The sequence below is a fragment of the Rhopalosiphum maidis genome, chromosome 4, assembly GCF_003676215.2.
Source record: "Rhopalosiphum maidis isolate BTI-1 chromosome 4, ASM367621v3, whole genome shotgun sequence".
NCBI classification, from domain to species: domain Eukaryota; kingdom Metazoa; phylum Arthropoda; class Insecta; order Hemiptera; family Aphididae; genus Rhopalosiphum; species Rhopalosiphum maidis.
This window is the reverse complement of record NC_040880.1, coordinates 48,047,343-48,068,368: the sequence shown is the minus strand read 5'-3', so window position 1 is coordinate 48,068,368 and position 21,026 is coordinate 48,047,343. Positions and strand designations below refer to the sequence as shown.

Genomic DNA, 21,026 nt, shown 5'->3' with positions numbered 1-21,026 from the left:
ATGCTGCACTATAAATTATTTTTTTTCATACAATTCTTTTTAAAGTTAATATTTTAATAAAATTATTTTTGTATTTGTGTAGTGGATGTAAGTGGATTAGTAAGACAATAAGATTTTGTTTGTTGGGTGTTTTTTTACTTTTTACTGAGATATCTTGCTTCTTCCATGATAAACACAGGAATTCAGGTATCATCAGCAGTTTATAAATATGTCATAAAATTTATTTTACCAACCTGTAGTTCGGAATTTAATTTATTTTTTATCTAAATATAGTTAACTGTTAGTGTTAAATTCATAGTAATTGTCAAAACTGTTAATAAATTATCAATAATATTTTTAACAAAAATAATATGGTATGTACAGGAATAGCAACAATTATTTTGTGGTCTAGTAAAATACCTCATTAACTAAAGATTTAAAACTATATTAAAACTATATTATATTGATAGTGTTTCAAAAATAATTACTATCAACTAAATTTACATTTACATCTCCTAATATTGCAAAAATACTATTCAAATTATTTTCATTTGATAAAATATAACTTAAAATTGTTAACATTTCGCTGGATATTATTTCATGGTGATTTCTATGATAACTTAATTTATAGAAATATTTAAATTAACCTTTACAGTATTTGTTTCTATGTAATCAAATTCAAAAAATGAATACATAAATTTCTTTTAAACATTATAATTATTTCATAAGTCTAATTTTTTTTTTTAATTTTTTAAACAGATGATGATCTCAAAATATATGTTCCAGAAATAATAGTCAATAATGTATGTATTGTTATTTTCAATTACAAAAAATTACAAAAACTCTGTTTGGTAAATACTATCAAATAAATAAATTGAACTAAATTAACCATGCAAGTAAGTAACCACTTTATTTTTATAAAACATATTTAATACTCCTACAAATGAATAACATAATATAAATTTTAATTAATTACAATAAACATTAAAATTAAAAAAAAAAAAACAGAAATAAAAATTAATTTAGGAAACAAACTTAATAATGATACACTTAAATCATTATTTTATATTAGTATTATTTTTAGCTTCACAATTAAATACTGAAAAAATACCAAGACAATAATTTGTTTATCACAAGGCTAACAGACTAGTACGTTAATTTCACCTATTGGTAGACCCTTATATATACTTTAATTTATAAACATGTGGTTTATTTAAGTATTAGATGTTTATAATTAATACATTTTTTAAATGGTTATAATGATACAGATTTATTACTTGATTAATTTAATGATTTGATTGCTTTGATTTTGAATGGATTTTTGAAATTCTTCAAGAAGCTGTAAGAAAAAAAAAATCAAAATTATGTAGTTTAAATGTTCAATTGTACAAAGTAACTTATTATTAAAATATTATCAATCAATTAATATATAACAGTTATAATTAAAAATATTTTTGACACATACATCAAAGCATATTTCTGATTCCACTAGTATTCTGTTGTGAGCATTATTTGAACAACATGCCAAAAGTGTAGGATACAGTATTGAAGTCAATGTAGGATTGCTAAAATACTGAAATGGTAACGTACAAAGTAATTGGAGCACTGTTGGGGATTGTCCAGATTGTAACATTGACTAAAAATAATAAAAAAAATTAAGATACAAATTTGAACTTATAGCACATATTATAAAGTATGTATAAATCTAATTACTTGATGCTGAGAACTGTTTAAAGTGAAATATCCAACAGCAACAATAACCTCATTTAAAATATCTTTGTTTTCTGGTTTTTTTGAACAAAACCATAACAAATATCTAGCTATATGCCGGAATTGAACAGATAAACTTTCAGCTCTAAGCACTTCCTAAAATATAAAATTAAATGTTACACATTGTGAACACTAAATACATTACATTCTTATATAACATGATGTTATGTTAAATATTCATTATGTTGTTTCATCTTACTTGGAATGTTTCTGGATCCATTTTAGCAATTGATGTGAACATGCTAAACACAGCTTTGGTAACTTTAAGTGCGGCAGCAGATATATCTGTTGGTCCTAGTCCATTAGCACTACAGTCATCACGTAACAACACACTGTATAACACTGGCATTACACCTAATAGCTCAGTATTTTTAAGAATTTCCGTGAACTTTTTATTTGGTGTGCAAATGCTAAAATTATATTGTATAATTTAAATTAAATAAAAATAAAATTTAAAATATAAATTTTTTACTTGACTTCTGAAAGACTGCCAATAAAGGATAAACAATGAACCACAAAATCAGTCACATGTCCATTGGTTTCTGGGTAACTATCTCTTACTAATGTAAAAAACTGTACAATCTTGTCGATTATGCCAATGTAACACATATAACTAAAAATAAAACATAATTGATTAATACAAATAAAAATGTATTATTTTATTTGATCATTACCTAATCAAGTCATGAACATGTTCATTATCTTCTTCATCAACAATTTTAAATGATAAGAAAACAGTCATTAATAATTCTAATAACTGTCCACTAATTTCACATTCAGTTTGAGCTTTCATTTTAAAATTACTTTCGATACCAGAATCAGGTAAAATTTTCTATAGAAATAAAAATATTTAATTAACCAAAGTATATAAAGTAATAATTGATTGTATAAGTTATAATAATTACATTTAATTCAGCTGTAAGTAAATCTAAAATAGTGAAGAAATTTTCTGAAAATATCATATTTTTTGAGTTTGTATCACTACGATTGCATACTTTTAAAAACAGTTTATTTGCCTTTGTTACATGTCTGTGAACAGAAATCTAAATGTACTATTACCAAAATCAATAAACTATTTAAATTAAATATAAACATAAATGTTACTGAAATATATAATATATTTTAAGAATTTCAATAAAATTTCAATTGCAATAAAATTATAATAAGCCAATATATTTAAGCCAGTCTATTCAAAATGAGATAAGTACAGGGTGGCGACCAGTTCCCCACCAAGTAAACCACCTGCTGATTTACTCATCCATGTACATAACTTGGCCACCCAATCTCATTTTGAATAGATTACAGCTATAATTTAATTTGTAACATACTTCATCATGAAATCTGATGTATTTGTGCTTTTATCTTCATTTAACCCCATCAATAGTATTCTATTTAAAATTGTCAAACCATCACTTCGAGAAACTAATGATTGAAAATCTTTAGTCTAGAATAACAAAATAGTATAATAATTATATAAAAAAATAAAAATAAATATACATGTATATTTTGTTATTATTCCTTAGATTAGTTTCTTGTAGCACTCTATGAATACACGCTCTAGCTTAATAAATATAGGTCCTTTTATTTTACTTTACTCATATCTTACAGGATTTGGGTCATGTATTCTGACCTTGAACTTTTTCTTTCAGTATATCCTTCAACGTCTACTTCAATTACTGTCTAGAAATAACCTTGCATGTCTCAATATGTGTCCTTAATTAATATTAGTAAATAATATGCATTTATGCATAAAAAAAAACTTTGAAATATATACCTAATGCTCATCAATTTAAGAAATATAAAAATAGTGCATACTATTCCTTTAATAAATATTAAAAATTAAACATTGATTTTATACAATATATATTTTTTATTCAACAAATTGCCAATTTTTTTTCTTCTCAATGAACTGTGTTTACAAAAAAAAAAAAAAAATATATGAAAGTACATATTAGCCCTTATTAAAATAGTATTTCTTGTTTACCTATACTTTAATTTATTTAATAAGGCAATCATACATAAATATAAATTGTATATTAAGAAGAAAAAAGTTAATGTTAATCATTAATTAATAATATATAATAGAAAAAATATAATATATTCAAATTATTTATATTATGTAAGTATTTTGGTGTTCAGTATTATTCATATATGTAATAATAAAGATAATAGTTATTATTATTAATTATATTAAAAACATGAATTATTAAATCTATGAAAATAAATTAATATTAATCAATTTATATACATACTGGAATTTCATTTGATCGTTTTTCCAAGAATAGTAACTTTGTTTCCAAGTTTTTTAACGCATTTTTGGACCATTGCTCATTTTTTAATTCATTCAAATGTTTAGCAATAGAATTAACACAAATTTCTATAGTTGTTTTATCCACTGATGAATCTTGTTTTAGTAAATTATCTTCAATTTTTTTACTTCTATAGAATTTTATAGCTTTGTAAATAATCATATAAAATATAAAAATCATAAAAAAATAATAATAATATTACCTAGTCAAAATTCTATGCCGTAACTTCATACATCGTTTCCTGTTATTCTTCAATTTTAATTTGTTATCATTATTTTCATCAGTTACATTTGTATCCAATGAAATGGTATCAAAAGATTTTACTCTCTTTAATTTCTTCTTTTTCATATCTTGACTAAATTTATCTATTACAGAATGTTCCACTTTTGTTTGTTTTTTAATTTTCTTTATACGTTCTTTATGTGTTTTTGTTCGTAAGTGATTTTGTAAAGCAATCACTGATTCAAACTACAAATTTTAAATATTAAATAAATCAAATTGTCTTAATGTATTTTATTGAAACTAGGTTAAAATATCTTATATATAAATTAATTAAATTTGTTAATGATAAAATATATTGGGTAAAAATAATAGTTTCATTAATTAGTGTCAACTTATAACTGTAATGAAATCAAGTAACTGATATTTAAATTAAATTAAATAATTTAATTACAAAATTGTTTATCATAAAATTATTTAAATAATTTAAATATAATTCAATTAAAATGTGTTAATAAAATACGGATATCTCATTTACTAATTCTAAGTATTAAAATATTGATTATGTACATATTTATTATGTTTATGATATTCTAAAAATAATTATTTTAAACTATACATACCAAGATTTCACAAGAAGGGCAATATCTATCCATGTCAATATCATTTTTCTGAACACCTAACTCAAGAGCTCGTTGCCTTATATGCTCAATATTTTGTTCATGTCTCTTGGCGGATTCCTTTTGTTTTTGTTGAATTTTCTTCTGCAATTCTTCAGCACTAGCTGATTGTGCTGCATATAAAGCTGTTAATTTGTTTTCTCTTTCCTTAGCCTTTTCTCTAGCTAGTTCAAGTCTTTCCTTTTCTTTTTCTTGTTGTTCTCGACCAATGCGTTCCTCTTTTATTCGCCTTCTTTCTAATATTTGTTCTATACGTCCCTGGCGTTCAGCTTCTAATGCTTTTAAGCGTTCTTCAACAGCTGCCTCTTTAGCAGCTTTTCGGACTTGGTTACGCTTGCGTTCTTCTAATATTGTTTGTAATCTATCTTCTTGTTCTTGCCAGAGTGTAAGAATATCATGCCGTCGATTTTGTGCCTCTAACTCATTAATAAAAGCTATTTCACGAAGTTTTTCTTCTTCATCATGTGCTTTTTTTTGAATTTGCTGTAAGTGTAACTTACGATTTTCTTCAGCACGTTTTAGTTTTTTATCTATATTAATTCGTTTTTCATCAATAATTAGACTTTGCAACATTTTTCTCTCCCCTACCTACAAATAGAATAAATTATTAAGGTAAACCACTGTATTTTTTTTTTAATGTTTATCTAATAAATTAAAGAATGTAAATATTACCTTTTTAAGCAGTTCACGGACTTTAGTTGATTTGTCTTGCAATAGTTGTTGACGTTTTTGATGTGCTTTGGCTTGTCTTGCACTATAAGTTTGTTTAATGGATTCTGTAGATCTACTTATATCCCATGAAGGCATTGCAATAGAATCAATAGCACTTTCATTACCATATTGTATCAATGCCTTTATTTCATTTATTGTGTACATTCGTTCTGTTAGTATCATGTTATCTAAAAGGTCTGAATAACGATCAGATTGTGTCATATCATCACTACAACTACTCTCAGCATTTTCTAATTCTCGTATTTCTCTAGCCAACATCATCTCTTCGTCAAAGAATTGTCTGTTGCGCATCAATTCTTCATCACACATTCGACGTTCTTCAATTTCGTCTTTTAACATTTCTTTTCTCATCTGATCAATTATTTTATTTTTAGGAACAGAGGGCTTATCTGGCTTACGTTTTTTCTTAGGGAACACCACTGCATTAGATATGATAGGACGGTCATTTTTATCAGGCAAAATGCTCTTAGTTTCTGGTTTATCTGGACTAGATACTATATCTAAAGCTAAAGTGGGCATGGAACTAGCAGAAGATGGTACTTGAAAACGTTTCTTTATATCAAATGGTGATTTGAGTTTTATACTACTTGAACTTTGCGTTAATGGATTACTACGGCGTGATCTAATAACAGTTTCCCAACCGTCATTTCCTTTTACAATACCACGTTTAGATGCTTTTGGAACTTTAATATCAATTGAAGTTTTAGAACGAGTTAATTTTTCTGGTTTCTCAATTATATTGACAGCATTAATAGATTCAATTGATTTCTTTTTAGATTTAGCCAAATTCGATTTCTGACCAATTGTATTATCTCTATTGTTTAAATAATCAACAAAATCATTTTTAGTGGTGTTTAATATTTGCAATGTTGTTTTATCTTCTTTAGTATTGACCACATTTATACTCTCACTACATTTTTGCTTGTTTTCTTTAGAAATTACAGTCTTTGGATTACATTTAACATTTTCAATAGTCTTTGTAGATGTAGTAGTATTGGTAGGTTTTGTTAAACGAGGAGTTGATGTTGATGATTTTTTTAACAAATCTGTTTTAGTTTTTTCTTTTTCATCTACTTTTGATTTCAATACTTTCGAGGGTTTAGGAACAAGAACTGGAATTTGTTTCCTCTGACTGCAATCTGAAGCCAAAGACTTAGTAACTGGTTTTGTTATAGGTTTGAATACTTCCTTAGAAGTATCTAAGTCTGTATTTTTGCCGATGGAATCAAAGTCAGTTTGACAACATTGATTAGAATATAACTTTTCAATTGAAATATTTTCTATAATAACCTCTTCATTTTTTAATTGAGTAGAATTGATTGAACTTTTATCACTAGATATTGATTCAGATAATAGTTCCAGTTTCCTTCGAGTTAATCCAGTTGAAACAGTAGGAGGCTTTTGAATCATCTGAAAAATGTAATTAGTCAATAAAATAATATAAAAATTATTAAAATTATAAAATTAAAAATAACTTTAAAAATTAACCTTCCTGGGAGAAGCTCCTCGAATTTCCCAAGCAAGAAAATTTGGCCTTTGAGGAGGATCAGTATGCTCATATTCCCATTTTAATCGAAACCATTCAACCAAACTATGAAAATCATGTATATAATTTTGTAAGACCATAATTGCTTCCTAAACCAAATGTAAACATGAATATACATAATGTGAGAATAGCCATGATAATATAATATAAATATAACAGTTATAAAGATTACTCACTTTACATTCATAAACATTTTCGTCAGACTCGCATATTTGGTATATTTCATCAATGTTACGACGTAAGTTGTCAAATAAAAATGCCCATGACCGATTTCGCAATTCTATTAATTACCACAATTAAATAATCAAATGAAATATAAAAACTTTAAAACTTTAACCACCTGAACGCTTATCTCTTCCCGCTGAAGCTGATCGTATGCGTAACCCAATCCGTTGGCGATTTGGCCACATCCTCATTCTGTTTCCAATAGTACTGTGCATGCTGACATCCATTCTTTAGGTACGTTTTAATCGCATATCATAATAGGTTGAAATCTCTGGAATCAAGTGTTTAATTTCTACTAACTGATAAAAAACAACAAAATCGCCTTACCTATGTCTAAAATTTAAAATACATAATATGCATACATTAGTGAAGATTTTCATAAAGAAATGAAGAGATTTAAATATCGGTCACAGTGTCACATAATGAGTATTGACAATGATTAAATTAAAATTAAAAACGATTCATAGCACTTAAATTAATAGTAAACAAAATACGTACCTTTAAAACATCACCAACTGGTGTAGTACAGCAGTAGTATAACGAGTGTTGTGTAATAAACTAATAAATAATATTACTATCGTTATTCGTTGTGTTTGTTGTTTTGTGTAATGATTTTTATCGTCCGTCTGTTATAGCCGCGGTTTACACCACCTGATAAGGTTAACGATCAAGCGCGGATAAAGTGGTTTGCGCCGTCGGTACACGTCACACGCTACAAACACACACCCACATCCCACACACAATATTATATTGAATAAGTATTAGGTAGTACCTACTACCTACTGTAGTAGTGGGCGCAGGACGAAGACGCAGAGTACGGTCGTCAGAGTTAAGACGTACAGAAAAAATAAGAGCCTAAAATATCTGAAAAATGCAAATACTATCATAATTTATTCATAATAGTTTTTAAATTATACGAATTACAAATAATAACACATACCTTATAAATAAATATCTACTAATATTTTACAAGCATTGATTAAATATGTTTTCTTACCGTCACTGTTTTTTGTCATGTTTCATTAAAGCATTAATTAGATATGGCGCTTTTAGTGCAATGATAAAGTACCTATCGCAACACTCTTCCAACCTGTTGTCTATTTTAAACAATTACTTAAATTGCGTGCTCTATTTTAAATTTGTAACTGATATTTCAAAAGAACCAATGTATAATTTTAAACAAATAATTAATATTAAAATAGTATAAACTCCAATAAATCAACTAAAAGTTGTTATTTTAATCACATTACAAAAACTAAAGGCTAGAAGGAGTTTTTTTTATATAATATACATTCATAAAAAATCCAATCTCAAATGTTTAAATTACTTTAAGTAAGAATATGAGATTGCCTACTTGTAAATTTTTTTTCTCATAAAATAACCCAGATTGAATATAGGAATTTCTATTTAAATAAAATCACACTCTAACTCAATATTACCTACATTATGTGTATAAATTGTAACAACTCATAAAATTATAAGAAAAATACATTTAAGTATTAATTACAAAGTTATCTTATGTATATACTAAATAAACAATTTTGTTTGGAAAAAATGAATAGATGAAGTCATATGCTGGGTTGCATAGAAAACCAACTTATTTTAATAGTTCACTAAGATAGTAAGTTATTATAGACCAATCATGGTGATTGTTTTGACACACCGCCACCTAGCAGTAATTAATTAGAGTTAATTTTTAATTAAACAATATAAAATACAATAATAACACACATGTTGTTTAATACGTTAACTTAAATATAGACAAAAAAAAATAAAATTATACAATTCACCTTTAATCACTATTCACTATCCAAACTACAAAAAAAGTAGGAACTATTTCAAGAAACAGTGTTAACCAAAGTATAATGGAATAATATATAGATTTAATAAATTTATTTATTGTTAATTAATCTAAGTATGAATCAATAGTTTAAAACTAAAATTCCTTATTAAAGGAAAAACAATAATATACCATATACATACATAAAATACAATACATTAATACTAAATTAATAATTTGGTAATCATTTTAAGTTATAAAACTTTTAATAAATAATAATATTATACATTCAACAATATTTTTTGATTTCTTAAGTCGTATTTATAATATATATATATATTTTTTTTATAGCATAAAAAATATTATGAAAACATTATTTTATTATCATTATTACGTTATGTACAAACAAGAAATTCCAACTTGTAGAAAAGCTTAGCAAAATATATTTCAATATTTGATTTTATTGTGAATACTTAAATAATTTCTATAGAATAGCCATTTAGAACTTTTATGTGCATCCCCTAAATTGTAATCTTGTAGACCAGGTCTTTATTTAATGCATCTATGTCAATAACTTTTTGTAATCTGAATAATTTTAAATTTAAAAAATATATGTACAATAAAACATGTCATTTATTTAAAAATATTTAATCCTTAAATATTTTCAGTTATATTTTGCTGAAACTTGATAACTTACCAACTACAATTAAATTTCCAAGAGTTTTAATAACAAAATTTGAATAGTTGGTTCTGGTTTAAACACACATTTGTGATCAATTTCAATAATTGATTTCAAAACGTTGTCCATAATCTTGACTGGCCTTATACCCTCGAGAGTCATTTGAAACACTAAAATAATATTCAAATAAATGTACTGAATTATAATTTTTCTACAGAAGTATTTTATACTAAGCCAATGTGTCATATGTATATTAAAATTGTAGGTAGTAAAATTATTTATAATAACTATATTGCTTTCAATAAATTAACCCATCTTGTCAAATAAAATACTTAAAGTGTATCTTAAAATAAAAATAAATAATAATATTGTAGACTACATTAATATTTAATATAATTAAATGTTAAAAGAAAAAAATTGAATAAAATATAGGATATCCAGAATATCCAGTATGACTAAGTTTAAACCTAACAGGCTGTAAAAAATTATTTAAGTACCTATGTATAAAATCTATAAGATTCTTATTTAAAAATAATACTTAGAATTTTATTAATTATGTTTAAATAAAACTTATGCTTACTGTTTATTATTATTCAATTTAAATAATGATAAATTATCTTTAATATTTTATATGAATACAAAAATGTAAAGTATAATACCCAATATTTTCTATTACATAATTAAAAAGATATTTATTTATTAATTTATTATTATTTCAAAATATATACTACTTAAATTGGCAATATAAATAGAATGGTTTGTCTGTGAAAGGTTTGGTTATTATTACATTATATATTAATACACACAACATGTATAGCAATAAGCATTTATTGAGAAATATTATAAAGTTATTTTGAATTAAGTATGTGGTTAAAATATTGTGCACACAAACTAGCAATAGAAACAATTGTAAAAATTTTTTTGTAATTTTACTTTTTTTTTATTAAGAAAGACAAACCCTTAGCATCGAGGCCATTGGGACATATATATTAGAACAATTTATAAATTAAGTGGTAAAAAAAAATTATAATCTTATATAATACATTTGTATATATTGTGTACATTTTACTTAATTAATTTGATCAATCCATGTAATTTTACTGTATAGGTAATTGTTTAATAGTTATGATAAGCAATAAGTACCCTTATTATCCTCGTGACTAGCTGTATCAGTACCATGTTGTCTGTATGTCATCAATTCAATATTTCATTTTATTTTTCATATTTTTATTTAGGTATTCTTTTAGAAGATAATGGACCCAACTGACATATGCATAAGGGTCAAGGGACCCATGAATTCACAAATTGTTAATATATTATATTTATAGGTAACTAAAATTTCATAAATTGATATCTGACTAGATATGTAATATATATAAGAATAAGTCAATTAATACAGATTTTACTATATATTAGGTACATATTAAATAATTTATACTTGAGTGGTATTTATTTACTTACAATAGTAAAAAAATATATAACTATAAATTATCTAATAGTTTTACACTGTATTATGGAGATATAACAATTTTACATTAAAATTACATTTGAATGTCTCAGATCATTGTGATACACTCAGTATATATTTTTAGTAAGTAGCTTTTTTACATAGTTTTATTGTCAATGATTTTAAACAAAAAATAAATAAAATGTTTAATTTTAAATAAATAACAGATAGAAATATTTAAATTTATTTTATTAAATAAAACTATTGTTTTTGCTACTTTATCAATAGTAAAATTACTGTCAGACCTAGCTCAGTAGTCAGTAACTACTAACTTTGAAATTGAAAACCAAACTTACAACTTGTTAGATTAGACAGATTAGTACCAGTTATATATTTCCATTGAGCTTATGAAAAACAGATACGGGATCATAGAAGTCACTAAATGCATATCCAGTAGTTTTGCCAATATTTTTATTGCGCATTAACTACCTAAAAATTCTTTATCCCAGTTTTTGAAATGTGCCCATGATGAAACTCTTTAAGTCTTTGTCATACAAGATTCCAGCTAAAATAATAATAGTACAGAATTTTAATGTGATTTTAAATTATAAATGATTTTATAAAACATACACTTCCCAATTCCCATCAAAATACTTGAAACATTTTGTCTAGAAGTTGATACTTGTGGCAGTTGGAAAGGTATGTTCTGGATTATAAACGTTGCATCTGTTAGCGTTAGTGATAGAGCGTTATAAGCAGGTTATTTTGTTTATATACTTATATTTGATAATAATCAAATGAATATTACTGATATTTATTGCATTGCAAATACTGAGGAGTTTACTGAACACTAATTTAATACATTTTGACTGAACTTGGTTTATAACTATACAAATAAAACAGTAGTAAGATAGATTAATAATTTATTAAAGCACAATTCGATTATACAATTATTATTATGATTAAATATTTTGACTCGTTTTGAGCTATTTATAGATATTTGAAATTTTCTTTTTTTTTTATTAATGTCAATAAAATTGTTTTCATTGGACCGAACGCTTTAAAATGTAATACTATGTTTTTCATAAGTTTTTATAATAGCCATTAAAAAATATTAAAGATACAAACGCATGATTTTTTTTATAATATATCAAACAAACTAAAAAAATATATTAACACAGGTTTTTAAGAGATATTATTTAATTACAAATTTAAACGAAATTAGATACTTAAAAATGATTCGCCATTACTGATAATTTCAGCATACTATGTAAATTCATTGTACTATGCAAATAATATTAATTTAACATATCGGTTACCTTATTACTAATAGTAATATAAATATTCTAAGCACACAGTCTTTGCTCAAAATCGTTATTCATACACAACAATATTAGATAATTGAATTCAAATTTAATATCTTCCATTATAGTAACTTATATCCTACTATACCGTACAGTGGTAAGTGGTAACAACTTGACCTGCACCTTTTTACATGCAGTAAAATATATTTAACACATAATTTATTTATTTATTATTATTTATTATACATACACCAATAATAATTATTTTAATAATTCAAAAAAAATTTTTTTAAGGTTAGATTTGTTTACACCACACTCATTAATATATAAATATTATTTTATATAATATCTACATTTATCAAATTTTATATTTAAGTACTAAATTATTATTCTGAAATTGGATTTAGTTTTAACCAAACTTTTTCATCCTTCGGAATCACTATCAAAGATAATTTACTAAATTGTATAGGTATCTCGGTCTTTTCACACGGTTCCACTTCAAATTTTGATAAAATATCTACTAGAGCTAATTTCATTTCCATCTCAGCAAATCGTTTTCCTATAAAAAAAATTAATAATAATAAATAAAATAAATTTATTTTTAATTACACGACAATAACTAGAAATTGCTTTATACAGACTTTTATAATAATACCTACCGATACAAATCCTGGGTCCATTACCAAATGGAAGATAAACGCCATTAGGTCGCTTTGCATTTTCTTCGGCAGAAAATCTTTCAGGATTGAATACTTCGGGGTCACTAAAATATCTAGGATCAAAATGCAATGAAAAGGTTGGAATTATAATTTTCTGCCCCTTCTCAATTATTAATGATTCGTTAGGCACACGATAGGTTTTTGTAGCTACTCTGAACAAAGCAAAAAGTACAGGATATTTTCTGATTGTTTCTGAAAAAATTAAATAATTTCTAGTATTTGTTTACTAGTATATTTATTAAACTATTTTTCAGTGTTAAAAAAAAATAAATTTTATTTTTAAAATAACAATTACTATCACCCAAACTAAATTAGACAATCATATTGTATCTGATCAGTATTTAAAAAGTAAAAAAGTTAATTTTACTTTTTTAAGTTAAACTTGTGGCTTAATAACAGAGTTAATTCATTTTAAGTTAATTTTTTTTTAATATTATCTCCATGAATTTAAAATATATTTTGTTATGACTTGAATATTTCTGTTTTTTATTAAATATAATATTAGTCATTAGAAACATCAAATTTTATTTAAAAATTACTTGTGTTCTAAACCTAAACAATAACCAACTAAATAATACCGTCGAATTGTTTCATATTATTTCTGGATCTATAGAAATGATAAAAATAGCTTATAAGTAACAAGAAAGTAATTATTAAGTATATAATGCATAGTGTATACTGTATAGTAATAATTATAGGTACTTAATCAATAATAATAGTATAATTTTAAATTTATAAAATAAAAATAAATAAATAATGGATATTAAACAGAACGGTTGTAGAGGTATATCCATTATTGAGAAAAATATAACTAGTTTAAGTACCTACCCATTATCTTATACACGTTTATATCTTTACTCGTTAGTCATTATTAATTAATATTTATATATAGTTCTTCTATTTTTCTAATAATAAAATAATATTTGTAGGCAAATGGATACCGCAAACCGCTCAACTGTACATTAGGTGAAGAGTGGGTCACTATTATGGGTGTGTTAAATTCGAATATAGTGATATATAATTGTACACAAAGAGCAATTCTGAGCGGCGACAATAAAGAACCCGGACGGCGGACACCCATCAGAGAAGTAACGACGGCGAACAGTATACTTGCCTGTTACTAGTAAATCTAGTGACTGCGGCTAAACACCACACTACAGTAGGTACTACATCATCCTTCAGGCTCCAATCTTAATGTTATCGAAAATAGAAAATGATAACTTAAACATTTGCTAAAAATTTCGCGTATCCACGGTAATTCGTTTTTAAGATACACCATAAAAACAAAATCGATTTTATTAAAAATAAAATTTGCATAGAAACTCAAACTCAATTTTTCCTAATTTTATTTTTGTTTTTCCTGGTTTTTAAAAAAGCATTTATAATTTCTTATTTTTGAAGTGAACTAAAGTTTCAACTAGATCCAATTATCTACCAGAAACAATCCATTTTTATTAAATCGAAGTTTTATAACTGTTTTAAAATGTAATGTCAGACAGAAAAAAATAAAATATACTTCATAGTTCCTTGTAAAATCAATACATTCATTGCTCATTCAACTATTAAGTATTAACTAATAATTATTGAATACAATATGACTTGTAAATAATTATATAATTAATTTAATTATTGTATAATTTACAAAAAATTGGATTTATTCAATATATATGTATGTGCAAAATATTACAAATTAACTCTCACATCTTGTTTAAAAATTCAAGTATCGAAAAAAATCTAACGTTACCTCGCTGATAATATTTTGTCCTTTAACTTTGATATTAGGTAAATTACTCACTCTAATATTAAAACAATAACACATAATGAGTTATATTGAAAACAAATTTGTTATGTTGCATTTATGTAACAATACACGTTTTTTTATTAAATGACAAAACATGCTGGTGTGGCATTTTCTTAATAAATTATTTTACTTAATAGTCTAAAAATTCGACACATCCAAGTGATAAGACATTAAAAAACACTGATATTCAATGAAAAAAAAAAATAAAAAAAAGTAGTTGATGATTAAATTTTTTGTAATTTAATAATAATTAAATTAATTATGTGTATAATTAATTACGCATAATATTGTAGTATTCAATTATTAATTTTAGTTATTTTACTATAATAGTTGCAGAATGTATTATATTATATCAATATTACTAAAAATGTATTCGGTAAATACCTGCTATAACCATATCTAGATAAATGAGATCATTCAAAAACTCATTATTAATTACTCCATTATGTTTAATTTTTGTCAATTTTATCTCTTCACGAACTCGGTCTTGTATGTTTTTTTTCAGTGAAAGTTCATATAAACAAAAAGAAAGAGTAGTTGATGTAGTTTCAAATCCAGCAGCAAAAAAACCAAATGCATTTGATAATATTTGAGATCCGGTTAGTCCTACTAAAATAGTAAAATATATTATTATGACACAGCAGTTAAATAATTATAGATATTGTTATTTTAAATTTTAAACAAATCCGTTTACCTGCATCATTAGATGAATTATTATCAACAACCAAGTCTTGATGTGCTTGAATTAAACAATGAACAATATCATTCCTCACTATATTATTTTTTGTTCTGTACGCCATCGTTTCTTTAAATACTGATCCGAAAAATGCAGTTGTTTTGTTAGGAAAAAAAGGAAGCCTTATAATTTTCATAATAGCTGGTGATATCATCACACAAATTTCTCTAATGAAAACAATAACGATGATTGGAATGCTGTTTTTCCAAAACTATGAAACAAAGAAGTATCATTGCTTGCTACATTCAGTTTCAGCCCAAAAGAACAAGTACCGATAACATCAATTGAATATTGTCCCAAAATATCTCGTACATCAATTTCATTGGGATTTTTCTTTAACTCGGAATATATATTATCTATCATCACATTGCCACACTCCTCAATTTGACTATACATCTGTTTAAGTTTTCCAGATGTGAACGCAGGACTCAATTTACTTCTAAGTGTTTTCCATCGGGGGTTTTCCATTAAAAACAGTATTTCTGACAGTGGTTCATTTGAAAAATTCACGTAAATGCCACGGTCGGTAAAATACGAAAAATCCTTTATCAGTATGTTGTTGATAATTTCAGGATCACGGATCATTAAGTACGGAGTTCGCATCTGAAACATACCTCCGTACTTGTGTCCAGCCAGTTCGTAATAAATTTTTTTGTACGTTTCTATTGGATGCTCTATGCCCAGTGCCACGTTTAAGTAGTTGCCAAACAAAGGAATTGGACGTATGTAAGGCACGTTAAGTTTTTTCCAAACATTAAATGTCGAAATACAATAATAATAAATAATCGAGAATAATACTGTTACAAATATGATCAAGTCAACCCAAAAGTTGGTAAAACTAAATATCGTTAACATTTTCTTTTTAATTAGTACACGAAAGAAATTAATAACATATAGACAGCGCACTTGAATAATTTTTAAACAATGACCTTTTTACAGTGTTGAATATCTTTTATATTATACCTTATACTAAATACTTAGAACTCATATTTAAATGTTATCAATATTTATACAGTATTATGAAGTGAATAGTTTTATAATGACAATAAGTATTATGTGTAAGTATTATTATAGTTTATTTTTTATTAAGTTGTTTACTAAAATTTACTGTGTTTAATAAGTACTGATTGTAAACTATATATTTAACATAAAAAACTACGTCAATTATACATAATTGTAATCCCTACCAACATTTTGTATTTAATTTAGATTCAGATATTTACATATAGGTACTTAAACCACAAAATTAGATTAAATTTAATGTATTCTGTACTTAAATCATTTTTTTTCAACAAAATCATTAAGATAACTTATTTATTAAAGACTACATTTTAATTTAATAATGTAAAATTTAAATATTTTATTTCGAAAATTGAGAATTTTTATTCTAAACCAATTGTTAACCAAAATTGATTTTGTTTATTTTATTGAAATTCAAAAACGACAAATTGTAGATAAGAACTTGAAATGTTAACTAAATGTCTGTTGTCATTTTCTATACGTAGTATAATTTTCTAAAATTATTAACTTTTTTTGACCAATATGTATAAGAAATGTTCAATTGATTTTTTTTTTATATAAGTGATGATAAACATTTGTTTGCGAGGTTAAAATTGTTGAAAATATAGTACAAGATCTCTTATAATTTTTTCTTATTACCTATTTGTATAAAAGTATTGAAAATATATAGCTATAGTGCTATACATTTTTGTACATGTATAGATAAATTATATTTTTATCGAACTCGGGCATGACCGTTTCGTTGCTGTATATTTCATCTATGATCTTTTTTTAACCATACTTTTCGCAGCCGCACTTTTCAACGTGAAGGTTAGGTTACCTTCTAAATATCAATAATACTAATGCTATTTATGCTGTAATAACGTAAAAATAAAATAAAAATAAATATAAAGTCAAAATGGCTAAGACGAGGTCTAAGCCTTGTATAGTTGTTTAATAGGGTTAGGTTTGGAAGGTTCTTCCTTAGTTTCTCAGGCCCGTTTCACATAGACGCGTATCATACGCGACGTATCGTACACTCGCGTTTTTAGTTTACATTGATTAAGTTCATACGCGCTATACTGGCGAAGGAAACGCGCCATCGTCGGAGTGGCGCGCATGTATTTAACTAATGTAACCGAAAACGCGCTTTTATCTATGAACGGGCCTTACACTTCAAAGTTCTGAAGAATTTAATCAATGGTTAATGGTTATATATATATTATTAATCACCTACTAGATTCAAATATTAACTAGATAGTTGCCACAAGGCTGCTGGTTGCTTCATATAAATCAAAACCCGTATATTTTCTTACCCATTTTTTATCTTGAGTGCTGAAGTTGTGTCGTTATATCTTTGATAGTTATATATCGACATAGAAGCCAAAATTTACGATTGGTTAGCTATATTATTTACACTTTGACGATAATTTAAATGTAATACTTATTTCTATCAAATTTCTGCAATATTGTTTAATCAACATTTTATATTAATTACAAAATATTTATTAAATTAAATCAAAATGACTTAAAATTATTTCAAATACCTATCAAAAATATTAAAAATAAAAAATAAATGATTATACTTTCACAATAGAATTGGTCTTCCGAAATTTTAATTTTCTTTGGAAGAGTATTCATTTTAAACATTTTATATCAGAAATTTAAAAAAAAATGTATGGCTGCAACGACTCGTGACTATCACTTGTATGTTACGACATCCGGCTGCCAAATAGTGTTTGACGGTAACACATAATATTACCTAGGCACCATTAGGCTGCCATATTTATTTTGTACTTTATTGATAACATACAAGAAAACCAAGTAATTCAGTATTGAAATCATATTTTTAGACCAATTACTTCCTGAGATAATGTTTATTGCATTTAATGAATGCACGGAAAACTACCGCATTATCCGCTACTAATCGGCTAATCATAATAAAAATGCATAAAAGTGTAATCGTATAGTGGTGTATCGCACGTGTTGGGTGTGTTTTGTGTATCGTGTATGTCGTATGGCCGTATGGCCCGTATGGGCTATAATGATATATACTATATACTATAGTAAGCTTATACTTTAGAAAATGTATATGCTTTAAACCATAAATTGTGTTTTTATTTTTGAGTTGACCACGAATATTGAAATAGGTATTAATTTTACATTTCTTCCAAATACAATGGTAGAAGAAAGACTAAATGCATTTGCCGTGTGAATTTTTGATAAAAGCATGAAAGATAAAAAATTTCATTTTATTGAAAAATTTACTAAAGAATGTATACAAAATAAAAAGACAAACGTATGGATTTAGTTTTTAAAAATGTAATTGATTAATTTTATTAGTGTAATTAGTAATTACTGTGAGTACAGCTCAAATATTAAATTATTATTAGGTACTTTAAGATTTTGCGTTTATATTTCATAGATAATAAGTCAATAATAAATATGTTTTCTAATTTACTTTTATTTTATCGTGGTAAAAATCTTAAAAAAATTTAATTTAGATAAGTAGTATATTGTTTTGAATATGTAGGTACCTACCTATAAAAAAATTAATATTTTTTTACCATATTCCATAAGTATCTTATACGTTTTTTAAAGGAGGCGTTAAAAATCCCGACAATGATAATCCCGACCTCAAAATCCTGACAATTTACAACACCAACAGTTTAAAATCTCGACTAGGTAAATCACCAGCCATGTTTTCATATTATGGCCTATAGTATTCATTATTAAAAAATCTAATTTAAAAACACAAACTGGATTCGTTACCGAAATCAAAGGAATGGTAATTTACCATTTAGGTTCCACCACCTTATGACTGATGTGTATCTTATGAGCTACCAGTCACCACTGTAAAATATATATATGTATACATGATATAGAAACTTTGTATATTTAATTAATGTCAATAGTATTCTGAAGACTTGAAGTGAATAGTTGCATACATACCTAATAACTGCAGTGTTCGGAACGTTCATTTAAAAAATGAATTCGTTTATGTTCGTATTTTTTTCAAACGAACGCGTTCACGTTCTTTTAAAAAATGAACGCGTTCATGGATCGTTCATTTAATTTTTTAAATTTTTTTTTATGAATCATTAACCTGCAGTAAATATAAAAACCCATAAACATCTACGACTCAACTCAAAGATAAAAATACAATTTAAATTAGAGCATATACAATTTATAAAGTATCTGAATTTTATTTTTAATACCTGACATGTTATTTGAGTTTCAATCAAATAAATATCATAATTATAATGGGAAAACACATACTTTATACATATATTTATTAAATGATAAATAAATTGAACGTCTTAAAAATCGATAAAATTCATTAAAAATATAAATGTCATTCACGTTCACGTTCTATTTGAAAAAAACGAATAACGTTCACATATCGTTTACTAAATACGAATGTGAACGCGTGAACGTGCGTTCATGAACGACAGTCTTTCCAAACACTGCAGTATTAAGTATTATAAAGAATTAGGTACCTATCATTAAATTATATTTATTTTTTCAAGTTCTTAGTAAATTAGACCACGCCGGATTAATACTGATTATAAACGTATACAAAAAAAAATATACATAATTATAGTCCCTATAACAACCTCTCTTGTATATAACTGAGGTTTAGGTGTTTACATATACTTAAACCAGTAAAAAACCAATGAATAGATTAAATTTAATCTATATATTTTGTGTTTAAACTATTATTTTTACTGAAATAATACTTTAAAATATCATTTTTACTAAAGATTCCATTTCAAATTATTAATATAAAATGTTAATGTTTTATTTCCAATTACATTTTTCTATTTTATCCGGTCACTAATTATTTCACTCAAGTGCATGAAGTTAATCTCCTATATTTTATCCTATATCAATCTCAAAATCTACAACAATATTTTGGAATTATTTAGAACTGAGTTTTCCTAATTTGGAAATTCATATATTTCAGGAAAATATATCTACAAATTTGAATTAAAAAAAATTATCAAAAGAACTTTAAAAAAGACAATTTTTTATATTATTGGCCAAGGCCTCCAATTGATGGTTTAAAAAACTAAACTATTTTTACGTTTTTTTAAGAGT

At 25.2% G+C, this 21,026-nt stretch overlaps 1 protein-coding gene, 1 long non-coding RNA gene and 1 pseudogene across 3 annotated transcripts; all 3 read right to left on the bottom strand.

Annotated features, from left to right (window-relative positions):
• Positions 1-1,001: 1,001 nt before the first annotated feature.
• Positions 1,002-8,106, bottom strand: LOC113558724 (S phase cyclin A-associated protein in the endoplasmic reticulum). Of its 2 annotated transcripts, XM_026964242.1 has the most exons (17): positions 7,959-8,106; positions 7,788-7,793; positions 7,576-7,731; positions 7,412-7,515; positions 7,178-7,324; positions 5,630-7,099; positions 4,901-5,545; positions 4,261-4,526; positions 4,002-4,188; positions 3,078-3,193; positions 2,655-2,778; positions 2,424-2,581; positions 2,222-2,362; positions 1,949-2,159; positions 1,693-1,845; positions 1,445-1,615; positions 1,002-1,318 (listed from the first exon to the last, which is right to left on the bottom strand). In XM_026964242.1, exons 3-17 carry the CDS (start codon positions 7,685-7,687, stop codon positions 1,253-1,255), a joined length of 4,071 nt encoding a protein of 1,356 aa, XP_026820043.1. In that variant the 5' UTR covers positions 7,688-7,731; positions 7,788-7,793; positions 7,959-8,106; the 3' UTR covers positions 1,002-1,252. The 2 variants fall into 2 exon arrangements, with proteins under 2 accessions (XP_026820043.1, XP_026820042.1); XM_026964241.1 differs by lacking the exon at positions 7,788-7,793 and having other exon boundaries at positions 7,959-8,104.
• Positions 8,107-9,670: 1,564 nt separating this feature from the next.
• On the bottom strand, positions 9,671-12,230 carry LOC113558976. The gene is made up of 4 exons (XR_003405781.1): positions 11,997-12,230; positions 11,723-11,931; positions 9,938-10,089; positions 9,671-9,825 (listed from the first exon to the last, which is right to left on the bottom strand). It is a non-coding gene; the product is annotated as an uncharacterized LOC113558976 (long non-coding RNA).
• Positions 12,231-12,943: 713 nt separating this feature from the next.
• LOC113559412 lies at positions 12,944-16,838 on the bottom strand (annotated as a pseudogene).
• Between the last annotated feature and the right edge of the window lie 4,188 nt (positions 16,839-21,026).